Here is a 19,604-nt window from a genome sequence, read left to right as displayed (position 1 = left end):
ATGTAAACAGTCTGTGGCTGTAAAGCTGTGTAAATTGATCCAAAAAAAAGCAAGTCTGTGCTTCTTTTTGTCATGCTTACAATGTGGGCAAAACATTATTCTGTTCTCTGGCGTTAACTTTTTCTCCTAAATCACTGCAATAAGCTAGGAGGATGATATGCCAGTTAATACTTTAATGAAGTATACATCAAAGTTGCCAAATAAACAGCTTTTAAGGCGTATGCATATTCTTATTGTGGGAAATGTTTCTACTGGTATATTAGATAATAGGTGCAATTTGAAGAAGGAACATGTAGTTCTGTTCAACTCCACTCCCTGTGCATCCTTTGGGTGTGGGCATATAATATTGAAATGTGTAGCTCAGCACATTTTCCATTCACCTGGTTGAAAAGAAGTTGCAAAGCAGCTCAGATTTTCTTTTGCTTTCCATCTAGTTCTGGTGAACAAACTCAGTAGATGGTTTTTCTTCAGTGGTCTCCTCCCCACAATTTCTTCTTCATAAAAGACTTGTTTTAACGCTTGATTTATGAGAAGTTCATGTCCTGTAACCTTGCAGTTATTGAACCTTTTGCATGAAACTGTTTTTGCAGAAACAGAGAATAAAAGAACACCTCCTAGGTGTGCATAGGAAAACACATTCCAGGTATATAAACAGTGTTGTTAGCTCAGTAGTGAAGTGCTTGGTTAGAGTGAGCCCATGTATCCCTATTCTGTTGCACCAGGATTTGAAAGATTGAATAGAACGTGGGAGTTTAATCTGTTTCTCTGAGGTGAAAGGCTTCTTGCTTTGTGATCATTTCCTGTGCTTGTACGAGATCTGTACCATTTCACAGCAGTTTCTACTTTCCATGTGCAACGGCTGATCCAGACATTCCTGGTTGGACCTGAGTTTTTGAAGTCTCTGCAGTTTTGTTTCCAGCACTTCTCTATAGGTAGGTCAGCTAGACAAATCATCAGTAGAGCTTACAATTGCTTATGATGAGTGAAAAAACCCCACTCTAAATGGCTAAACCTTTTTTTTAAATATGTTTTAATGAAATATTCTGAAGCCATGGAAATGCATATAGAGGAGGAGTGTAACAGCTTGCTCTTTATCGCCAAAAACTGCAGTCTGCAAGATAGGATACCAGACATTGCTTTTGTTGAACAGGGATTTTTATCTTCCTATCCAATCACCCCCTACCACCAGGCTTTAAAATTCTTGTTTCCCTGGTCAGAAAGCTGGTTCAGACACCATACCTGTGGTTTCCCTTGTATTCTGGATCTTTTCACAGAGCTTGGTTTCCATAGTAAATGCTTTTCAAAGAAGCTATGCTTCAATAAAAGCACTCTGAAGTCCTTCATTTTATAAAGGAGTGCTCTCATTAACTCACTGTTGAATAACTCTTACAACCTTGGGTCTATTTGAATTCTACTCCAATGTTCCATTATAGGCCATCTGACACCTCATGAAACACATTATAAGCTCCGTTGCCGAGTTTCTGATCTCAAGTCTTAGTCCTCAAAGTATTTTATCATACTTGTATTTGAACAAAATATGCAGACTGAGACAGCAAATGAGGGTCTATATTTAGCCATATTGTCTAGAAAACAGAGAAAAAAACAGGAAATATCTGTTGTTCAAAAAACAACATTTTCCAAAGTTTCTGAAATAATGTGATGTGAAGCTTTTGTTTTCTCTGTGTTGCCTCTTAATTTTTAAAAGCTTCCTGTTTTGTTGAGACACCATCACATTTATTACCAGAATTAGAGGATGGAGGTGTGAACATCACACTGATTCAGGGAGACTCCTGTCTGTCTAACCTATACAAGAGCCATTAGAGTGCATGGGATTGGTTTCACAGATACAGAGGAAAACTCTCTTAACCCTGTAATCAAAGTTTGGAAATGGTAACTCAGGGGGAGATCGGAAGAAATTGTCAGTCACAATCTTGTCCCTCATTTATGCACATGTCTTTTGAATAGTGATCTTGAACATCATCTCCCTGCAAATCCCACAGCTACAAATGCAGCTCTCAGGGCTAGGGCTGACAGGCACATGCAGGAGTGCTGTGCAGGCAGGATGCCATCGCATCCTGCACTACATACACACAACATTGCCTGGTACTAGCAGGAGGAACTACAACGTACCACTCCGACAGCTCCCCTTCAACAAAGCTCAGAGTTGCCATCAAGAAAAAACAATATCCACACTAATATTGATTATTCCTAGTGATAAGGGATAAAATAATAACCTGGAATAATATCTTTTGAAGAGGCAAGATAATGCTTTCAAATGTGACCTTGTTGAGTTTTGGCTTGATTATTTATAGTAATAAGATGAACACCAAGATACTACCATATTGCTGTGTCCCTAATCCAGACTCTTGTAAACCCCTTGTACACCATTGGTGGTATCACACTGCCTTTGACAGTCCTTCCCTACTCATTTCTTTATCTTCATCGATTTGGAAAACAATTAGATCTTCATCTAGTGAGATATTTCATCTTCCTAGAGTGAGAAGCCTACAGGCATTCAGCTGCTCATGCTACTACTGTCTTTCATGTTTGTTTTTATGTCTTTGCTGGATTTTGGATCACATCAGTGACTTGTCACATCTCCAGCAACAAGCACATGAAATGTGGCAGAATGGGATCTCACAATTTTGGATGATTGTATCCTACTCAGTATCATGATACAAGAAATAATCACAAACTGTAGTATTGGTAGAACCATCTAATGCCAAGCTCATGCTTCCTTAGGTTGCCCTTCTATTTTCTTGAAGAAAATTAAAGTTAAAAGGAACTAGTAAGCTGCATGTGAAATGATTTTAATTAGTGCTGCAAGTAGTGAAAACAAGTATTTGAGCCTTTGAAGAAAGAAATATCTGTAACAAACCATCTGAAAGTTTTCACCCGGCACAAAACCTGATTTTTTTCCCCTTGCTAAAGTTTACCTCTAAAGTTCTATCATACCTGAGGACTTGGTATTTCAATTTTCACCTGAAAAAATGTAACACCTAGGAAAATGGCAGATCTAGTTACTGTATCCACACTGGCTGAAACCCACACATGAACCCCAGCTGCTACCTGTCTCATACAGGTATATCACTGATCCTGCATGGATTTGGGGGACCAGATTTGAGATTTAGTTCTTGTGTTCAGGGAATATGGGTCTTCTTTTAATGGCTTTATAAAATTTTCCTTTCCATTTCATCATAGAAAAAATCAGTGTTTTTCTTCCTTCTTAATGCTGTTAAATATTTTGCAGGTTTGATTTAAACAAGATTGCTTGAAAACATTTGCTTTCTTATTTAGTTGACAAAGCCAACAAAGCATTTCTATTGCAATGTCTTGGCATCTTTTCAGTTTGGGATCACTAGACAACTAAAGAGGAAGGGCTAAAGTTTGTGAAGGCAAAAATCACGCTCTAATTTCCGCTTATGAAACTATGTACATTACTCTTTGCAGAGTACCAGCCTTAAATGGAAAAGAAGTCTAATACAGAACAAATGCTTTTGTGAGGCTTTGGATACCGTGTGACAAGGCTAACATTTATATGGATGAAACGAAGGAGTAGGCAAGATTAGAAAGAAAGAATGAAAACATCTAGGGCTTTGAAATGGTCTCTTTCCTGTAACAGATCAATGTATATCTGAAAGCTTACTGTGGGTTGGGACGGTCCACGGGGCTCCCATCAGAGCCTGTTTCAGGAGATCATGGCTTCTGAACAAAGTGGCTTGAAACTCTGAAGAACACGAGGCACTCAATCTCCAGGAGCAGTTACTCCTCCCTTCTCTTAACCATTCTTATCAGAGATCTCCAGGAGTTTCTCGAGGCTCATTCCTCTGTATAATTTCTCTCCTTTTCCCAGGGGACTTCAAGACTCTGACTGTACAAAAGTGCAAAGATAACAAGGACCTAGAATTACCTCAGTTTTTCTCTTCTTATATTGTGGAAAAATGCCCAGTTCCAAAATCAAATACAGTTCCCATCACTTACTAGGCTGGCCTCAACATCAAGTCTTGGGAATCCTTGCTATTGGATCTATAGCACACTGCAGAATGTTAGGCAACTGGCTTTACCACAGGCACTGACACATTCCTAACTTTGAGGGAAACTCCATGTACTTGCTAGTGTTTTGAAATGTCTGTCTCTTCCTGGGCATTGGTGAGCATTCCTGTAGCACACTTCATTTTGATTACAGAGCTTTCAAGGTTCTGTTAGCGCCAGCTCCCATTTGCTACTTGTCTCCTTTTCACTTCAGTGCTGGATGGAAATATAGCAGATGTATCAGATACTGAGAAGAGTCAAAAAGCTGTCACAGAGAATGCTGTGACATTCTTTCAAAGCTGAGGGGCTCAGAAAGAGTTTTCTAGTGTTTTTGCATGGTTCAGAAACATGCTACAGAAAAATGTAATCTTTAAGTAACTGCTTCTATCAGAATACTCTGAATTTTATGATACATCTCTGCTATACGATTTCTCAAAATTGTTAAGCAGAAGCTTCTGAAAAAAATGATGATGATTCTTCTGGGTAAAAATAGCATAAGTCCTCTCCATTTTTCCCATTAAGGTAGGTTGCCCTACCTTCGCAGTTTCATATCAGTAGCTCTCCTCCTGTTTGACAGCAATGTCTGTTCATTTTGTATTGTATTAACTATCTTTAGGAGTGCTTCAGAAACTTGGTCCTTCCACATTTTGGTGCAGATCCCATCAATATCTCTGAAATTCAGTTTTTCTTCACCTTCTTTTGAAGTTTTCTTCAGTTCTTCTATTAAAGTGACTCAGCTTCCATTCATCTCAAATTTGTTTAAAAATGATGTCACCTGTTCCTTCAGCATGTTGAAGCCATTTAGCAATGTACCCAAGGCTCATCTTTCCACCCCTCATCCAGCTTTACCTCAGTAGTGGGCAGACCATCACTTTCTCTCTGATTAGTGAATTGCAGATGTTCTTCTCACTGCTGTAATTCTGATGGTGACATAGAGAAACTTAACATACCTTGATCTTGTACAGTCTTTTTCATCTTTCACTTTTTATTGATATACTTCCTGTTCCTTTGAGTCATTATTTTAACACGTTTTTTGTTCTTTGACACGTATCTCACATCTCATTATTTCACACCCCAGCTCATGCAATGCTCTGTTTCATTTGACGATTGCTTATCTGTCCCAAGTATTGCAGAACACCTTGCTCTTTTATGTGCAGTCCACAGAAGAGCCATGCTCTGAAATGCTGGATCAATGCTGCTAGCCTCATAAGTGTGAGAGATCCCTTTGGTTTCAGCAGGACCGGTCAGATGCATACACGAGGCAAGGTTTGGCACACTATATGCAGCGTATCTTACCTGTAACTAATACGCAACTTTCTGTGGCTTGTGTAATTGTGATAGACTTGTTGAACAGATATCAAGTATAACAGCTCTGATGATGCACTTTAACTGAAAATACAAATCAATATCAGTCATAGTTCTAGAGATCAGCTCTCTAAAAATAGTAAAACTACTCTTTTGGAGAAGGAGTTTTCAGTCTGTAAAAAAAAAAAATCCTCTTTGTCCTTCAACTAGAAATGACTAAAAAGGTGTCTGCTGCTTTTAATAATTCTAAATTATTAGATGCTTAAAAAAACCCCAGCAATAACCTGTGTTTAAATTCAAGTGTTTCTACTCATTGAAGCTTGTAAAGTACACACTTACAATACACTGGGAATCAAGACACTTCTGGGTTATTAATAGGTATGTGTTAGAACCTGACTACAGATGTGTGCTGAAGAACAGCTACCATGTGCTAGAGGTAACCTCCCCAGCTGTAGCAGCATTAAAGTAAAGATTAACAGTTTCTTAAATTAGCCTTGATTCTATTAGAAATGTCCCTCATATTTCATGCTCTGGAAAGGGATATGGGGAAAGAATGTCATAATGTTTTCCTGTTCTTTGACAAGCCTTTCGGTATCCCTGCCAAAGATCCTCTAAAATTGAATTGAAATAATCAGAAATGATGTGCCTATGTGAAAAATGCTTGTCGGATTCTTTTCTGTAAGACGAGTGTATGCTAATGAGTTTTAAGTTATGAGTTTAAAATTATTCATGTCAAACAAGTGGTAGTAGCTCAGATTAAATTACTAAGAAAATGGGGTTTCTAAATCCTTTACCTGGTTTGCTTTCTGAATAGCATTTTAAAAAATGCTGTGTTGAACCAAACTATTACAAACACAGGTTATAAAACCAGGTTTTCTATGAAGCAATAGATCATTGCCTACAGGTGGTCTGCCCTATATGCTCTGCTTTGTAATCAAATTCATCAGCTTAGAATACTGCTCTCCACACTTTCAGACTAAAAGATGGTAGTGTGCAGGTGTTTTCCTCTGAACTTGGTGATTATTAGTCAAACAGTGCCCTCAACTAATTATCTTGTGAGTGAATCATCTTCTTATTTTGCTTCTACTAAAGTCTAATATCCTTCGACAGTGTCACTTCATCATGTCTAACAATCAAAATTATGCAAAGAAATTATCTGTGTGGATTTCATGCCCAAGAGCTGTGTTGTCATTTATTTATTACTCTAAATGGGTATGTGGTGTTTTGTTTGTTTGATGACAATATTTGAGGCTATATTGACATTTGAAAAGAGATTTTAAAAGTTTCTCTTATCCTTAAAGTTAAACCATAAAAGCCATAATCAACTGCCATTGATTTTTCTCTAACAGCATCAGAAGTAATGAATTTTCTTTGATGATTTTAAGAATGTAATGGTGCCATGATGGGGGACATCTGGAGCAGAGGTCGCTGGAGTGGCTTTTTAAGTTTTATTACCATAGCATTTGATCTGCAAAACATAGTTTGCCAGCCACTGTCAGAATACCAAAAAGTGAGAAATGGGAGAAATTAATAGTGATCTTCTAGTACATGGAGTATGTTAGTTTCGCCACTATTTCTGTTCTGGAGCTCAACATTAATCTGAGAAGGACCTGGAGAAAATGCAATATGTGCAGTATTTAAAACCTGTCTTTTAAGTACTGTGACGGAAAAGAGGGAGTCAGACAGGCTTAGAAGCCCACAGACTGTGGCTTGAGGACTAGCTCTGGAGAGAGGCCTAACACTGAACTTGAATTGTCTTAGAAAGCGTGTGTGGTTCAAAGCTTGTATTTTCCATTGAGACATAAAGAAGTGCCAGATCTTAAATTTTTTCTTATAATAGCACAAATACTCTCCAATGCTAATCTGTATAAATAATGTATATGCTCACAGGAGCAGGAAATATGCTGCTTATCAGACAATGTCAACCTAGATGAATCCTGTCCTGAAAGCTGTACTTTAAATGGGAGCAATAAAACCACTATTGACATGTGGCACTACCGACTGAAATGTCAATAGTTATAAAAAGAGTATTTCATAATGCAGAATCATTGCTTAGTTTGCTTGACTGAATAGATGCTTCTATTTTCCATGAAAGCAAAATAATTTCCATATTAGTTCTCCGAGTGCCCAGCACAACTTATTTGTCCCACTAAAGCTCCCATTCTGAATCACATTCTTGAAAATAGTGAAAATTTGTTTCCTGGTCTTGTATAGCATCAGATGGACTCCTGATACTGGGCATGACCTGAAACAATTCAAATTTTGTCATACTTATAGTTTCTCCCAAGTCAATCTGGAAGTGGGTGCAGGGTGAACGCAATACATGAAGCATCTTCATCCTTCCCCCTTAACTCCGTATGCAAGGGCTTCAATTGTTCTCTGGCAGCTATGATTTAGACATAGTTTCCAGAGTTTATAGGCAGAAGGGACAGTTTTGTTTGGCTGCTGTAGACGGCAGACTATTACTTTTCTCTGGTTATTCTTAAGCATAGCTGAAGCATTCTGTTTCTCAATAGAGCATGTGCCATAAGCAGAGAGGAAATATGAGAGGCTAAAGCGCTATTAATGCCCTAGGCACATGGAGTGGCAGAAGATCCACTGGGATATGCTCATATCATTTTGACTGTTGAATTATTCCTCATGAAAAGGCAAAAAAAATCACTAGATTCCTTCCTGATGCTGCATCTGGCTGGATATATTTGAAGATTCTGAGAAAGAAATCTGTCTTGCTTCATCTCACCCCACTGCTCACTACTACCCTTTCTCCCACCTTGGGAGATCCCTGATGATTGAAGAAAGGGCAGAAATACACAGATTAAAGAACACACATCATCGTTTGATCAGTGTGCTAGTGGTCAGGTCAGTCATAAATTTGCTGGTGGAGACAAGGAGGCTTGGAGCATTCGTATTAGTTCTCATTTTGCTTTTCTGTGGGAATGCATGAAAACGTGGTATCTGTGTGAACATTGTAGTTCTTCTGCAAATGACTCTGTGCACTGCATTTTGGGATGTTTATTCATAATATTTTGTGAAACTCAATTTTTGCCCATAAAACTGACTAAAAAAGGTACAGGTAAAAGGCTTTTTTAGCCAAGTAGGAACTTTTCCAATACTGTAACTAATGTAGTATTTTTCAGAAAGGGACCAAAGCACTTAGTTCTGTCAGCAGGCCTGCAAGAGGCACCAGCACCTGTACAGTTGGCAGGCAGTATCTCTGCACTCAGGCATTTGTTTTCATTTGTCACCAGTAGGATGTTCAGTTATTAACTGGGCAGCTTCACAAGGGCTGCTTCTGGGTTACTGAAGCCCAAACATCAAGCTGATAGGGAGCAAAAGGACTTCTGAAGATTAAAAAGAAATGTTGAAGAAGTTTCTTTCAACCAACATGACTCTCTGAGTAGGTTGACCAGGAAAGGGGGTTCTTTGGAGAGCCTATTTATGTCAAAAAATATTATATGATGATGATACTTAAAATGGTTTCCTTGAGGATAACCAATATGTTGCTGGTCTTTGTTCTTCTGACAGCCATCTCAACAGCAGGTTTTACACCATCCATTGACTTTTCCCCACCAAGAGGGATAAACTGAACTATATACAGCTGCAGATTTTGGCAAGCAACACTGGCCAAAAATAGCCAGGAAAGATTATGCATGAAAAAGAGAGTGCTCTCAGCTTTGTAACAGTTCTTGCTTTTTGGCAGCATTAATGTTAGGACACTGTAGAAAGATTTGGTAATGTGATCAAAGACAGCTTCAGAACTGTATAGACAAGAATCTCTTTGAGATCAAACAGGGACTCAACAGTGGCAGCATGATCAGGAATCCAGTATCAGTCACCTCATAACCCCCTTTTAGGTGTGTAGAAAAGAGGAATGTTACTCAGTCCAGTTCGATCATTTTCTTGACAATCTTGTAATGTTTTCATGGACTCACTTTCAGATGATGGCAGATGATTAATGGGCCACCATCTCATCTTTCTAATCATTTTCATTCTAAAGTGTACTGCTGTTACACTTATGTTTTGAAAAGCAGCAAATATATCCTTTCAAGGTCAGAGGAAACTAAGTGGCAGTCCAGTTGAGCAGATCTTTAAAATCTTTTACTGCCAACAGCACACTTAGATGATAATAATGGCATTGGACTTACTTTTCATCCAGATGAACCCCAAAACATTTTGTCTACTTGTAATTCATTTCACCAGGTGCAAAACTGTAGCAGCTGTTTGGCAAAGGACAGCAAACTAGTTCAACAGTTCTGGATAGTAATGTACTTAATAGGAAGTTGTGAGTGGAAGTTGATTAAGCTGCAGGCCCATACTGCACAAAAGCATATCTCCTCAGCAAGAATTTAGGAAGGTATTTTGTCTGAAGCAAAATGGTATGATTGCAGGGTCAGCATAGTAGCAGTTTAAAATAGATGAAAAAGAGGCAGCTTAATGAGGACAACCTCACTTAGCTTTGTCTTCACCAATGTGCTACTTGGAGGGCTAGAAATAAATGAAGATTAAAATACTACTAAATCTAGAGGGGGGAATTGTGTTAATTTTCTTTTTGTGAGTGTTGCATATGCCGATTAGAAACTCCTTAAAAAAAACGTTGTCAATAGAGTGGATAGAACAATGATTTGTGTTTTAAAGATCATTTAGAGCTGCAGTTTTCCTACACTTTGTTTTGGATGTGTTTGGTAAACAAAGCTCTTGTAACTGTTGCACCTGCATGGTTTTACAAATTATTATTGCTGTGTAAGGAGCCAGAAGGCTGTAGCAAACTTTCCAAAGCTTGGAACTTGTTAGGTGTCTCAAACTCTTGCTGCATCTAGAGCTGCATCTCTAGTAGGAGCTGGGACCTGAACACTTCACCAGGCATTAAGACACGTGGCTGGGTTGTAGTTGGAGAAGAGCTTTGCTTTCAGTATCCCCTGCTTTTTCCCATTTATCAGATAGCTGCTGTCACCTTCTCTGGACAGGGTTTACCTCCTCAGAGAAGCTAATAAATGTTAATAAGAAATGAATTTTCTATAGCTGTTTCTATAGAGGAAAAAATACTTGAACCTTTCTAAATGTTACTGTTACCTATTTAAATCAATGCAGGATTTCCTACAGGAGTTTTAAAGAACCTCTGTCATTACAATAATACGAAAACTTCAGAAAAACAATGAAAAATCTGCACGCATATGTAAATTTGTACTGACAGTCTAAGACCTTTTATAAAAGCAAAAAAGTACATGGAAAACTTAGCTCTAGGTTGTTTTAACCAAGTGAAGAAACTCTCTCTGCTCTAACTGACGACTTATTGCCCTGGATGATTTATTGAAAAATTGTTATACTATGTTTATTTTCCAGTAAGGAAGGTTTTCATCTCCATGGGAGAATGCAGCATGCGGTCATTTCCCTGCAAGAGATTAGCATGCAGTTGTGTTTGTGACAGTGACAGAGCAGTGGGTAAATGTTGTACCTCATAGTGGTTTGACAGCTTCAGCTTCATGACAACCCTGTGTGGTTTTACCTCCTTGAGACAGGGGTTATTACATGACACACTTTCATCTTTTAAGAGCACTTTTTCCTCTATGCTATACAGGGAAGGAAGGTGGTGGTCACATCCTATATTTATTATTCACAGCTTAAATTGTAGTGATAAAGAGGTCTCAAAGTTCTTCTTGAATTAAGCCTAACAATGCAGCTTCATTTAGGCAAGAATGCAAAACATGACCCAACAGTCTGCAGAAATGGTCTCCACTCCTGTTCCAAGCTAGAACAACATAAACATCCTTCCTTAATTAGCTGCCTTTAAACTACTTCTGTTTGGAGATGTCTTTGAACAAGCAGTTAGGAGTAGTTATTGCTTCATCTTAAAAGCTGAATTTATTCTTTTGCTCAGTATGTTTAAAATGAGGTGGAGGAGGAGAGCTTTTCAATATTTTCTGTCCTGTGCTTAGAATACTCAATTAAATAGTGGTTCCCCTATTACTAGAGCTACTAGCCATCATAGAAGTTTTTCCTTTCTTTGTTAGCAGTTTAACACTTTTTGCCTAGCAGAGGTTGAGAAGGTTGCTAGAAACATTTGTTTCCCTTTGATTGCTGTGGAGTCATGTAGTTAGGCTGACAAGTTAAACACTTTTCATATCGATATAACACACAGCAATACCTGATAAGGTTATACAATATGTTAACAAGCAATTCAACATTTATAGTTCCTGGATGTCTGAGTGTGGTTAGAATTCGAGTACATGCTGTAATAGACCCTTTGCTCACAGATTGCCTCAGTTGTGGAGGCCTTTGGGAGTGGGACACTGAAGGAAGGTGTGAATGAGACAGGTGAGAGTGCAACTGCCTTGACTAGTTTTTATCTGTCATGCAAGAACAGGAGTGCATCTCGCATCCTCGGGGTCCTCTTCCTGTGCTAACTGTTTCATAAGTGGTCTACCACAAGGAGGAGCGAGGAGCGGCCTGTGTCCCCACCGAGCCACCGCTCTGTCCTGACAGTGATGGGCCAGTCCCATGTTAGGGCTGGGCAGCCTGCTCCCTGCCAGCGCTGTAGCTGAAATGCGAACTTCCATTGCACCAAAACGGCCCCATTCTGAAGCTGTGGAGAGGCTGCAGCACAGTTTAGGGAGAGGGTCTGTGGGAAGACAGAACCACTCATGTCTGTGGGAAACGTGTGCTCCCTGCAAAGGGAGCAATGGTGACTTGGATGTTGGGTGAGAGGCCCACCTGTCCCCCTGTACTGTCTTTCCTGAAGAAAAGTGGTGGTGTGAAGGATGAATACACACTGTGGCCAGGGTCTACTTCTAATTAATCTGGATCATACATAGATTTAATACCTTTTGGTGGCCTTTGGTTGCAGAAATTGATGAAAGAACTGCATGTAATCTGACGAGGTTTTTTGCATGTAACCTGTGGTTTTTGCATGTTACCCACAGTTTTTGTAGTTTTGCAGTCTTGCAATGTTTCACTTCTGTTTCATTTATCAAATGCTTGACTAACAATCACAATAGAGTATATGATCCTGGAAAATAGGAAGTATTTTTGGAAACCAGATGAAACCCTGCTGTATGACAGTGAGAGCAATTGCATGCCAAGTAAAGTGTAATACTGAGAGCTATGTATTATTTGACTGGCACTTTGTGTTGTCATTTGATACAATGCCTGAGCTTGAGTAACACTTTCAGTGTTGCAATAGTTTGGTACACTGGGAGGAAACAGATTTGGAATTGAATTTTCATAATGAGGTCAAACTAAGACAGAAAACTAAGTGTGAATGGATGTTCAGTCTTCAAGTGCCACTTCCTCCAAGCCCCAGATCAGTGTGTCCTCACTAGAAAAGTGGGAGAAGGAGGCAGGAGGCCTCCATGGATGAACAAGGATCTGCTGGTACAACTCAGGGAGAAAGGAGACCTATGAGAGGTGGAAACAGGGCTTGGTTTCTTGGGAAGACTTTGGCAGAGCATGCAGGGGTGCAACTAGGAAGGCTAAAGCCTTTTAGAATTAAACCTGGCCAAGAAAGTGACGGAAAACAAGAAGGGGTTTTTCAGGTACATCAGCAGCAGAAGGAAGATTAGGGGGAATGTGGTCCCATTGCTACTAAACACAGAGGGTGCCCTGGTGACAGAGGATGCAGAGAAGGCTGAACTACTGAATACCTTCTTTGCTTCAGTCTTTACAGCCAAGGCTGGTCCTCAGAAAGCCCAGTTCAGCAAGGATAGTAGGATGGTCTGGACAGCAGAGGAGTTTCCCTTGGTGGATGAGCAAGTGGTTAAAGACTTGTTGGCCAAGCTTAACCCTCATAAGTCAATGCGACCTGATGGGATGCATCCAATACAATTGAGACAGCTGGCTGATGTGGTTGCTAAGGTGCTCTCCATCTTTTTTCGAACAATCATGGAGGACAGGTGAGGTGCCTAAGGACTGGAGAAAGGCCAATGTCACTCCAGTCTTCAAAAAGGGCACGAAGGACAACCTGGGAAAATACAAGCTGGTCAGCCTCACCTCCATTCCTGGAAAGGTGATGGAAGGACTCACCCTGAATGTTGTCACTAAACCTATGAAGCATAAGATGGTTATCAGGGGGAGTCAACATGGATTCACCAAGGGGAAATCCTGTTTGACCAACCTGATAGCCTTCTATGTGTGCATAACCAGCTGGCTAGATGAGGGGAGAGCAGTAGATGTCATCTACCTTGACTTCAGCAAGGCTTTTGACATTTTTGACAATTTTGCCATTGTGTGGAGTCTCCTTCTCTGGAGGCTTTCAAAACCCACCTGGAAGCAGTCCTGTGTGACTTGATCTAGGTAGACCTGCTTCTGCAGACGGATTGGACTAGATGATCTCTAAAGGTCCCTTCCAACGCCTGCCATCCTATGATTCTATGTGTTTATACATCCAAAAGTCAGTTAGCAGATGGATTTAGATGAGATATTGATAACAAATAATAGTCTGTTTTGAGTATGCTCTGCTTACTTAAAATGCCTAGTGACCAATCTTCTACAATTTAATGAAGGAACCATTCTAAGGAATTTGTAAGAATGCAACATCTGTGTTGCCTGCTTATTACTGTAGCCATTTAGCACATCAGATGTCATTTCAGATTTCTAGTTGCATTTCAGCTGGACTGGAAACAAATACAGATCAGTAATAATGTAATGCTATGTACCTTAAGGTTAAATGTCTGACAAGAGGACCAGCACTAATGGACTGTGACGTTTTTCAAGTCATAGGTCTGACATTACTTGCTGTGTCAGAATGAAATGTTTACAGCAATCTAATCTTGCATTACATTAAGACATCATTCTTTTCTCTTGTGCATGCTGCAGGTTTTCTAACTGCATCTAAATTCCACAGCAGAAGCAGCAGCTGGCCAGGGTGTAAAAGCATCATTTTCCAGGTTCTAAAGGGCTCTAAACAGCACTGTTAGTAGGATCTGCTTCAGTCCATGATGTCCTGGAAGGTTTCTGTTCAGCATGCAGCAACTTTAAAACATGTGCTGTGGATAAAACTGCACCAACAGAAACCCATCTGGTTTCTGCCAGTGCACTCACTATACATGCACTGCTATTGGTAGGAATAGCTTAATGGAAGAGAGGATGAAAAACCCAGATCTCAAATTTTATGCCAAAGATATCTGCTAAATATACACTACTGCAACAGATTAGGTCTTGGAAATTTTTTTTAATAAGGAAGATGTAAACCAATATTTTGCATTAATGGAACTTGAATGACTAGACTGATAAATGGCAAGTACACCTGGATAGCTTCTAAGCACGTTTAAATAATATGTTTTAAGAACTCATTAAAGAATGAGGTAAGAATTAGCCATTAGAGGCTACTTAGTAACAGGTTGTTTCAGAGTCCTCCTCTCATAAGGGCTTTGTTTCAAATATTAAGATGCTTAATCTGGCTTCTGTTTATCTGTTTTCCCTTGTCTCAATTTCATTAAATGTTTATACTTCTGATAAAATTATTATGAAACTTTCTATTCTGCCCCCTATTAAATAGCTTGTAATGTATTGAGGCTTTTCTGCAGTTTTATATTTTGTGACGCGCTCTTGCAGAGGCTAAGAGGGGAATTGGAAAAAATATTGAGTTGCAGTTTTCACCAAAGCAGAGTGGGTTTTTCTCATATGTTGGATTTTTTTTTTTTTGTGCTAAGTCTTGCACTGCCCCTCTTGCAGTGTGGATGTTTGTGTGTCAGCGATGCAAAACTTCATCTTGCAAACTGACAGTGTGGCGACAACTGATGCTACAGAGTATATGAAAATAACTCCAGCAGTGGTATAATGCTTCATACGATCCAAGTAAATCCTAAGAGAACACGAATCCGTCACCAGACACTTAAAATGCAAATGCTGTTCTGCTTGATCATTAAGTCAACGACTGCTACATTACATTAATAGTCGTATTGTGCCCAGATGTAGCTTCACTACGGTTACTTTTTTTTTTTTACTTAAAACTTCAAGGTGGTTGGGGGAAGGTGAACTTCAGTGGAGGACTGGAAGGGGAAAAAAAAAAAAAGGCAAGCTGATGGTGCTCTCGGGTGTTTGAGAAGCGCCGATCGTTATCTCCCGCTCAGTTACGCGTGTGGCTGCAGGCACCGCCACCACAGCCCAGTCCCTCTGTTCCTTTCCTCTCCAGTTCCTGCAGCCCAGCCCCGTAACTGCCCGCTGTTCCCCCGGGGCGGGTTGCGGGGCCGCTCCGCCGCTGCCGGTCCCGGACAGCCCCGCACGCCGCTGCGCAGGCGGGGCCGCGCCGCACCTGCCGCTCCCGCCGCCTCCCGAGGCCGTGCGGCGGGGTCCCGCTGACAGCGGGCTGCGGGCCAGCGACAGGGCCCGGCGGGGGCGGCGCTGCGGGCCGGGCTCGGCCCGTCACCGGCTGCCCGCGCCGCCCCTTGGCGCCGGCAGGGAGGGGACGGAGCGAGCGGTGTAAACAAGGCGGGGGGCCGGGGCCGGCCTGATGTCAGCGGGTCACATGGAGCCTCATATGGGCCGGGGGATGGCGGCGCGGCGCGGCTCTCCGCTGGCAGGCGGCGGCGGCGGCTGCTGAGGCGGCGGCGGTGGATCACGCCGAGGGCCCAGCCTGGCCCGCCTCTCCTCCCCGCCTCCCTCCCCGCCGCGCTCCGCTCCCCGCCGCTTCGCCCCTGACAAATGATGTGTTTTGTGCTCGCCGCGATGAAAGGTAGGCGCAGCCCGCGGGAGCCGCCGCGCCGCGGGGACGGGGGGAGCCCGGCCCAGGAGCGACGGGGCCAGCTGGAGGTGCGGTGCGCCGTGGCCTCCCCTCTCCGTGCGCCGGTGCGAGGCGGCCCCGCTCGCCCGCGGGCGGCCTGCCGGAGCCCCGGGCAGGGGGGCGGCGCAGCCCGTACCTGCCCCGTCAGCTGCCGCCGGTGCAGGGACCCGTCGGGCAGCCCCTGGAGCAGGGGGAGGTTGTCAGGAGCGCTCGGAGGGATGGGGTGGTTCGGTCCTGTCCGGGACCGCCGCCGATGCAGGCGGCCGCGCCACGCAGGGAGAGGAGCGGAGCGGTGACCCCGCGGAGCCCCTGCCCTTTACGCTGTCGCGTTCAAGTTAGAGGGTAAGAGATAGCTTTTCTGCCGACACGGCTTTTTGGAGGGAGAAGTTGTGATTGACGTGGTTGGAGCCGTGTAAAGCGGAGACGAGCTGTCTTATTTTCTTCAAGCCGTCGTAGAAAATCCGTGATGTAAAATTTGGCTCTATCAAAGGGGAAAAGAACGTGCAGCATCCTGTACGTAGCTGATGGGGCTAAAATGCTCTCATAAGTGCTCACTTTTAATAGGCTTTAGAATAAAAAATAAAATCAGAGCTACTTGGTGATTTATTTATTTTTTTAGAACGTGAAGTTTTCTCTCATTGTTGATGCCACCTCGTAATGAGAGTCAAATGAAGTTTTTGATGAGAAATTAGAAGTTTAGAGATTTGTTTATAGTCCGCCCTGTTTTGTAGTAAGATAAGGTCCATGGTAGAAGTTTGAATTGCCAAGTTTTTAGAGTTATAGTTGGATTTCTTTTTTAAAAAAAACAACTAAAACTAAAACCGGTAACCTTTTTATTGAAAGACGGTATTATTTCATAGTCATCTAAAGCATATCAGTGTTGATGTGTGAATTTCATGTTCCTACTAAAATACTAGAGCTGTATCCTTTAAAATATTTTCATGGATTTTGAATTTAGGTTAAACTTATTCTTCTAAAAAATATTTCTGTGAAAAGAAAGAATCCTGTTTCAACTAGAGACTGTTTCCTTTTTTTTTTTCCTCTTTGTAAGAATAGTAGGTAATGCATGCCAATAGGAGCATAGTGTTTGAGGCAAAGTAATTTTCAATTACTGGGCTTCCTTTTCTTCTTGGAGAGAAGCCTATGTGAATAAAAAGAAAAGTACTATATTCATTAATCATTAGGCATGCTGAATGTATTTGGCAAGAAAATTGTGTTGATTCAAATATTTGCATCTGTAACAAAAGGAAATGCATTTTTTAAAGTATGAACTACATGGATGTTTTAGCAGTCCCATCGAATTCTACATATTGTGGTAAGAATTTACCATTGTATCCCTCAACAAGCCTGTTGAAACTGTGGAGTCAAATTTTGAAATAAATAAAAGAAGGGAAGTACACAAATCTAAAAAATTTGGAGTGTATAATCAGCCTTGTATGTGTCTGAACAGAGACTTAAGCTGTGTTGTAAAAGTGCAGACACAACTCTTAGCAGTTCATCTTCGAAATATTTTTTTTTTACTCTCTTGGGAGGTTCATTTAAACCAATTTCCACGCTGATGTAAAATCTTGTCAGAGCCCAAGATTTTCTTTAAGTGTAATTTCTACTGGCTTTATTATGAAAATACTAAGTCATTGTACTTTTTACAGAGTACTTCTACAAAACATTTCATTCACATTTTGTACTGTTTGATTTTTCTTGGTTCCTTATCCTTTCTCTAATTTGCTGGACAGGGTTCAGCTGGAGGAAATGTCTTGTCATTAGTTTTAAAGTGACCTCTGGCTGCCGTGAAATAATAGATCTGTGATCCAGTGTTGTGATTTGAGAGAAGTAGACCAGTAGCACAGGAAATGTAGTTTTATGGAAGCTCTAAGATACAAGGGAAAAATGTAAAATGTGTAGATGATTTGAGTATTTTATGTCTTTTCAGTGCTGTAACTGGCATCTTTTGGCGCTTCTTATTTTTTACAGTTCTGAAGTTAAAGTATAGACGATTATGATCTGCAGGAGACTATGGGATGTTAGAGGTTTCTATTTTGGACTTTTTTTTTTTAATGAAAAAGAAGGGTATGAATTATTTTCTGTTACTGTTCAGGTAGTCCAAAATGATACCCTGTGAAAGCAATTTGTGAATCCTTGTATTTTTCATGCAGCATAATGTCCTGGCAAACGTGCTTTCTTTTGAATTTTGAGAAGTCCTCAGACTTCCAAACTGTAGTTCAGGTTTGAATGAGCACAGTTTCGGTCCAGCTGTCAACATATTGCTAGCTGTGCTAGCACACCTAAGGAGCTGGGAAACAGACTAGTCCAACAAAGAGGTTGGACACATCCTTAAGACAAGAGTGCGTGATAAGAAGTGTAACTTTCTGGTTTCAAAGAGGAAAGAGATTTTTTTTTTCCCTATCTGTTTCTAAGAAAAGCAATGGTGAAGCGTCAAAGTTCATGATGACTATGTGTTTTGTAGCTTGCTGGGCTTTTACATCAACTTTAATCAACTATTGCAAGTCTGTGTAGAGGATTCAGGAAGCCTTGGATTCTTAGTTTATTATGTATGCAGGCCAGTTAGCCAGCTGATGGCTTTACAGAAGAGTGCAACTTGGTGTTTTACCAGTAAAAGTTTGCAAAGAAATTAGATAATTTTGGCAGTGTATTCATTGGTACAGATCTTATTCCTGTGAGAATTTTCACTGGCAGAAGCTTCAAGGTTGACTTCAAGGACAATAATACTGTTACGAACTGATGAGCAAGGGCTCTACACTGGACTAGAAGCATGGATTCAGTTGGCATGCCTGTATGTAACGGGAGCTGAGTCAAAGACAGGGAGCTAGATTCAGAAGTGTGGTATTTTACCTTGTTTTGGTACCTACTTTACTGTAGAGAGATGGAGTGAATCAGGCTCTGTGTTGGTAACAGCTGTACCATTATCTGGCCTGGATGGAAGAGTTCAGTCTACTGATGAGCTTATAAAGTGTGAAAATGAACCTTGCAATAGTTTCACTATCATTCATATGGACATTGAGATTGGTGGGAAAGTAGATGTAAACTTTCTAAGCTTTTTCTACTTGAGTGTATTTATTGTTAGGGTAGAATTGGAGCTACTTATCCTGACTTTTGTTATGTGGACATCAAGAGAGTTGAATCTGTTGCTGTTTTGTGGAGGATAGACCAGATGGGGAGAATCAATTGTTACCTGGTGTAAGGAAAATTGTTTCACTTTGGGGATCCGTGTTTGGATTGTTGGAAGTATAACTGGTTTGCCAACGGACACTGTCACTGAATGAAAATTCAGTCATTTAAAAATACGTACTTAAGGAAATAGACTCTGGTTTCCTTATTAGCGCACATGATTTTTGGATCTTACTGTATTTTTTTTTCCAACTGCCCAAAGCGTGGTTGGGCAGGTAAGCAGGATTTCCCTTGCTGCCTGGCTGTAGTGCTGAAGGGAGTGTGCTTTACTTGCAGCAACCTCCTCACTCTGGACTTGGCAGAACTGTTCAGAGGCCATCCTTCCACGGATTTATGCAGTATTGCTTACTGTGGGTGAGCATTTCTG

At 41.0% G+C, this 19,604-nt stretch overlaps 1 protein-coding gene across 3 annotated transcripts in view; it reads left to right on the top strand.

The window, feature by feature from the left end:
* RORA (RAR related orphan receptor A) overlaps nucleotides 1-19,604 on the top strand; it is a 334,831-nt gene that overhangs the window by 251,034 nt on the left and 64,193 nt on the right. Inside the window, exon 1 of one of the 3 annotated variants that reach the window (XM_062000134.1) lies at nucleotides 15,767-16,003. The exons of the other annotated variants lie outside the window; for them this stretch is intronic. Within the exon in view, the coding sequence (XP_061856118.1) occupies nucleotides 15,973-16,003 (31 nt within the window). The 5' untranslated portion in view covers nucleotides 15,767-15,972. Of the gene's footprint in view, nucleotides 1-15,766; nucleotides 16,004-19,604 lie in introns of those variants that run through there. 3 annotated transcript variants of the gene reach the window in all.

The sequence above is a fragment of the Colius striatus genome, chromosome 7 (genome assembly GCF_028858725.1).
Source record: "Colius striatus isolate bColStr4 chromosome 7, bColStr4.1.hap1, whole genome shotgun sequence".
In the NCBI taxonomy this organism is placed as follows: domain Eukaryota; kingdom Metazoa; phylum Chordata; class Aves; order Coliiformes; family Coliidae; genus Colius; species Colius striatus.
The sequence above is the reverse complement of the archived record's forward strand: the minus strand, read 5'-3'. Positions and strand labels throughout refer to the sequence as shown.